This window comes from Amaranthus tricolor, chromosome 12 (genome assembly GCF_026212465.1).
Source record: "Amaranthus tricolor cultivar Red isolate AtriRed21 chromosome 12, ASM2621246v1, whole genome shotgun sequence".
Lineage (NCBI taxonomy): Eukaryota > Viridiplantae > Streptophyta > Magnoliopsida > Caryophyllales > Amaranthaceae > Amaranthus > Amaranthus tricolor.
Window position 1 is genome coordinate 6,209,765 of NC_080058.1, and position 6,143 is coordinate 6,215,907.

At 30.4% G+C, this 6,143-nt stretch overlaps 1 protein-coding gene across 1 annotated transcript; it reads right to left on the reverse strand.

Moving 5' to 3' along the window:
• Positions 1–2,490: 2,490 nt before the first annotated feature.
• LOC130828366 (probable pectinesterase/pectinesterase inhibitor 47) lies at positions 2,491–4,695 on the reverse strand. Its single transcript, XM_057694327.1, has 2 exons — positions 4,411–4,695; positions 2,491–3,186 (listed from the first exon to the last, which is right to left on the reverse strand). Exons 1-2 carry the CDS (start codon positions 4,589–4,591, stop codon positions 2,492–2,494), a joined length of 876 nt encoding a protein of 291 aa, XP_057550310.1. The 5' UTR covers positions 4,592–4,695; the 3' UTR covers position 2,491.
• Positions 4,696–6,143: the final 1,448 nt, after the last annotated feature.

The following is a 6,143-nucleotide window of genomic DNA, read 5'->3' on the forward strand; positions in this document are numbered from 1 at the left end:
AGATTGATAATAGTCCTAAAATTAGCAATGAAGGCTAGTATTTTTTTAGAGGAAAAGAAGGAGATAGAAGATCGAGATGCTTACTTTTTGATGTTTAATATACGTGATTTCTTGCAATCAACTTAAATTGGTAAGTGGTGATTTATTTCCTTTTTCTTAAAAGTAATGTAACTAAAGATAAATATACTCCACCATTTCCTGACTTTGTTCATGAGGTAAAAATTAAAATTTTTAGAGAAGAAATTTTCGAGTTAATGTGGATATATTATAAATAAGGAATATTTAAGAAAAAATAATTTACATTAGGAAAAAAATAGTCATAAAAATAGAATATTTAAGAAGTCATGTGCATTTGGAAAACAAAATCAGCAAAAATTGTTATCCCAAATGAGGGTGTTTAGCTTTACAATACTTAGCAAGATGAAATTGATTTCATTATGGAAAAACAATATCAAATTATCCATTTTAATAATGTGAAAAATCTTTTATAAATGTAGGGGTATAATATAAATCATTTTATGGAGTGTTAAAAATTAGATCAACGTACAATAATTTTTTAACTCTGTGTAATAAATGAATGTGTTAGTTTGTTGATATACATAAACCGAGAACAATGCTATATTAGAGTTCGAACAATGTGTTTCAAACTCTAATATTGTCAAGATTGAATGTATGAGGTTTTGTGACAAACAAATTAAGCTATCAATAATATCGATGTTTGTAGGAGAAAGTAATGCAATAAAACGACACAAAAATTTAACGAGGTTCACCCAACTTAAGCTACGTCCTCCGGTGTGTAGTATCTCTTATATTATCAGAGGAGTTCAAAGAACTCTCAAATATGGAGAATTACAATAGAGAAGAGATATAGGCTAATGTTTGGCTTGGGGTGTATTTTGTGGATGATTACAATGTGTGAATGATAGCTCTCTATTTATAGGAGAGATCTCACTAAGTAACATTAAATACATTAAAACTGTGAATAAATGATAATGAAACATCCCCAAGTACTTGAAGAGTCAAAAACAGCATCCTAGGAGCATCATAGACATCGCTCGATCAAAGCAGAGGCTCGCTCGGTCGAGCGACTTGGTCGAGCGGGCTACAGGAAGTTTCTGGTTGCATTCTGTCTGCTCGCTCGACCCATTCTGAAGCTCGCTCGATCGAGCGAGCTGGTCGAGCGGCACTTCAGTGAGCTTCTGACAGTTTTGCTCGACTTTGCATTGTAGAGCTTCTTGAATTAAACCTATACACTTCTTCATTAAATCCCATAACTCCCATGATTAACTCATTAATTCATACTTTAATCATCATCATAAACCACAAATATTAAGACAAAACTTAATACACCCATTCATGACATACTTATAGGATTCCATCTCAAGAGTCACCACATGAATGTACACACCAAATGTGCACTCAAGTCACACCATTCATAACATAAACTCATTAGGACTTTCTTATTATGGTACTTTCATATAATAATATTATATAGTTAGATACCTAAGCAACGTATTAATGTGTTATTTTGCTTAAAAATTATCTTATAATTAATATAAATGTATTTTTAGTGTAAAGCTGAGTGATTAGTCCAAGTTACACATGCAAGATAAATACATAAATTGTAGTCTATAGAATTCATTCATAGGTTGAGCATTCTCCATTTTATAACCATATATATAACCAAATTTTTGCATGCGTTTTCAATTTATTTATTAAAACTTCTGTTATTAACATAATTTACAAATTATTCTACACAATAATCCTTATATATTTTTTGTCTATGACTTCTACTTTTCTTTATATTATTTTAAATAAGTAAATCAATAAATTAATAATAAAATAATTTATTCCTTTCTCTATGATTTTTTTATACTTCTTTATTAATATGTTAATTAACTTTAATATCTATTAAATTCACTTTGATTATTAGATTATAATAAGAGTGCTTAATTGCAATTTTACTAACTTAACTCAATTGCTATTAGATGAAAATAGAATATTATTATGTGATGTTTACTTATTTATTTTGATTGATAGAAGATTAATATTTTAAATTGATTGGTTGACTATAAAAGACTCTCGTGAATAGGCATGGAAATATAAATTTGTTTTTTAAGGAAGAATTTAGATTCGAATTGATTGTATTCTATTTCGTATTACGATAGCCATAGAGTTTTAGACTTTAATAAATAATAATAATAATAATAATATATTAAACTATTAATTAAAATCTAAATTACATGTAATAATATAATGGAAACTTTAAACGTCTTTAAAATATCAAACTAGTATCCAAAGTTTCATACATAAATAAATTCTTCATAACATAATCTAACTCTTAACTCAGATCACTAAATCACCAATCATTATTATTAGATATAATTACATTAAAAACGATTATACATATTATAATATCTGGAAAAAAGTTTGAAAATCGACATAATAATCCCTTAAAAAGATGATCCTCAGTCAAGCATAGTGGTACAATTTACATGAGTCCTGCAGTATAAGGTATATTAGCATAATGCAACCACGTATCACCCATCATAAAATTAGTAACGGTAAAATTTAAAGCCTCATTTTTATTTAACAACTTAAAACCAAGCCACTGTGCCCTCGTACTAGTCTTAGCTCCAGGACCATGATTATCGAATTCTCCATAAAACACATTATCGACATCAACTGACGTATCACTCCAAGCTAACCATCCAACAGGATCAATAACGTTGTCGATATACGATTGCATAAAAACCGTCCTAGAGTAATCATGCCATGGACGACCCAAGTAACTGAGGGTCGAGTTTAGATCTAGAGCCAGATCCGGTGCAGCTTGAATAGTACAATTATGGATGGATATACCCGTGTTTTGATTAGGGTCAGATCTTCCTTGGGCTGTGATTACATTCTTTTGGTTGGGCATGGGTTTTCTAGCATTTAGATTGCAATTTTGGAATACGCAAGCTGCGTTACCAAAGATGAAATCGATTGTGCCATAGATGTCGCATTCTCTGTAGAATTGGCGCATGGAATGGGCGTATAGTGTGTCTTGGTAGCCTATAAAACTGCATTTGTAGAATGTTGAAAGATCCGCGTTGTTTCGGACTGCTACTGCTTGGTGCTTTTCTGGTCCGGCTGTATTCATGAATGTTATTCCTATTGCTACAAATCTTTCTCCTGAAACGGCTGTATGGTCATGAAAACTTGTGTCATGAGATGATTATGCACGATCGTATCGTACGTGTTGAGACATTTCCGGTAACTACTAAATATATAATTTGAGATGTATTAAAAAAGGTAGTAATTATGGTAGTTTAGTAATTTATATAGAGCTAATAAAATTGGAGATTGACTTAAGAACTGAATTCATAAGAAATCACACATAAGTATATTATATTGGACTAACTATAGTCAACGCTTAATATTGAAGAATGACTTTAAATATAGTAATTAGTCTTTCCTAGAATTAAATCTTTATCACAAAGATAAAATGAAAAACCCAACTACTAAACCAAACAATGATTTTCAACTTACCTACACTTCTATTATGCCAAACGAGGAAGTCGTCGTTATCATCATATCCAATATAATATCCCCGAAAGTAGGGTTTGGGTGAGAGAGGGTGACGGATAATCCATACCCGTACTCCCTTTATAGGGAAGACTAGGGATGGTCATGGGGCGGGTCTGGCCAGACCCGGACCCGGATCCGAACCCTAACCAAAATTTTCATACCCAGACCCAGACCCTCCGGATCTAATGGGTCTAGGGTCCTTGATGGGTCCTTAATGGGTCTTAAAAAAAGTCTCTTATTGTCAAAATTGAACCTTTTGTGAGTTTTTTTGTATTTTTGTAAACAACTTATTATCGTATTACAAACACTTGTTCGAGTCCATTAAGCAACTTATTATCGTATTACAAACACTTTTTCGAGTCCATGAAATTCAAATATAAAATAACAACTAAAAAGTAAAAAAAATATTTAATTGTATAAGGTCCGAGTCCGGGTCTAGGGGCTGGGTCTTGAGGTCGAGTCTGCGTCCGGGTCTGCACTTTGGGACTCAGACTCGGACCTGTCAAATATTTTATAGATCCAGATCCGACCCTGATCTGATGGGTCTCAAAAAATAAGACCCTAACCCTTAAAAAAGGGGCGGGTTCAACGGGGTCCTGGACCCATGACCATCCCTAGGAAAGACTAGAGAAAAGTGGTTGATTTTACCCCAAACGAAGAAGTAACAAATTTTAAAAGTTAAAAATATCAAAAACTGAGTCTTGTCTCGATTAGAATAGATATCGCCTTTTCAAGATCTGGTCCAAGATCAAATCTCACCTGGCCCTCCCATCCCTCGGCCTACCCTGTAATCTGAAAAATAAGTGAAAAAAAAATGATAGAGTACTTGCTACTTACCAAAGGTAGCAGAATTAAAGGTAGTCCAACCATCAAAAACACTTCTATTACCAGAAATAACTGTTTGATTAATTCCATCACCCAACAACATAATACCCTTTTTGTGTCTTGAGATGCTAACATACTCTTCATAATATCCTTCCTTAATATATATCACAAAATATCCATCTTTTACCACCATATTAGATGGAGCAAATTCTATGGCTTCGCTTATACTTGTGAAGTTTGCATCTTCATCATATTGACTTACAGTTACTACATCATTGATTCTTAACCCATTATAACTTTCTTGCTTTTCCCTTCTTTTTTGCAATGATTCTATGAATCCCAACTCACTTTTGCTTTGTAGAAGCTGCATGTACATAATAAATATATAAGAACATACTATCGTTTAATAGTCGGTATTAAATAGTGGTAGTAACGAAATATTATTGTAATTTTTTAGTGGGAAAATTTCTTGACTATAGTTTAACGGTCATGATTGTTTTTCTTCGATCATCATTTTCTCATAAAATTCATTCTATTGTATTACTATTTGGAGAGGTGCATGGTATTAGGTTGTAAAGAAAAAATACTCCTAGTAAATAATTAAACATTCTATGATAATTTTTCATTACCATGAGAATAAAATTACATCATGCAGTTTTAAATGTATATTTTTCTATTATAAAATTTGAATTATTGAATTTTTCATTTATTAATTCAAAAATGAATAAAACAGATAAATTTTTTATAAATTGCAAATGAATTATTCTGAAAAATATAATTCTAACAGAAGTTAAGGATTTTTTATAAATAAGTTCTAATGCACTTTTTTCATCAAAGTATAACCAATAAGCTGAAACCTGAGAGTAGTGTTTTTATCAAACTTCCGTCTCATTTAATATGTTATATTTTCCTTTGATAGAAATTTCAAAATAACTATTGTTTCTAATTATTATATAACATCAAAAAATTTAATATGACAAATTGACAATAAATTTACACATGACAAGAAAATAAATATTATTAAATAATATTCTCTTAATTTTTATCAAATTCAAAGTCATATTTTTATATGGGACAGAGGGAATAGAATCATTTGAATGCTCTATGGAGTATTATTTTTTTAAAAAAAGAAAAAGTATTTTTTAATAAAAAATGGTTTTTACGAAAAATATTTGGATGCAGTAGGAATTAGTTGGAGTATTTGTAATTTTGCTTTGTAACCCTAACGGCCCGTTTGGTTGATGGTAATAAAATAATGGGAATGAAATGTTGTAATGGCAATAGTAATGAAGGAATGGATATGAGAATTGGTAATGAAGATTTTTTTGTTTGGTATACATGACTAAAGAATGGTAATGGAAGATAATATTCTATTGATTGCATTTGGTTGTTAGTAATAAAAAATGGTAATGACTCTTAGTTTCATTATTGTATATTTGTATCTAAAAGCATTATTGTATCTAAATTATTCTATCTAATAATGCTTTTTTTAATAATAATATTTTTTTTGGATAATTACATACATTACCTTTTTTTTCTTCATTATTTTTTTCCTTCAGCTCGAAACGACATTACCTTATTTTATTACTACAGTAATACTTCATTACCATTACAGCTTAATATCAGGTTATTTGATGGTAATAAAAATGGCCCTTTTTGGTAATTTCATTACCTTATTTTATTACCATCCATTACCATTGAAGGCATCCAAACAACCAAATTTTTTATTACTTAATTTTATTACC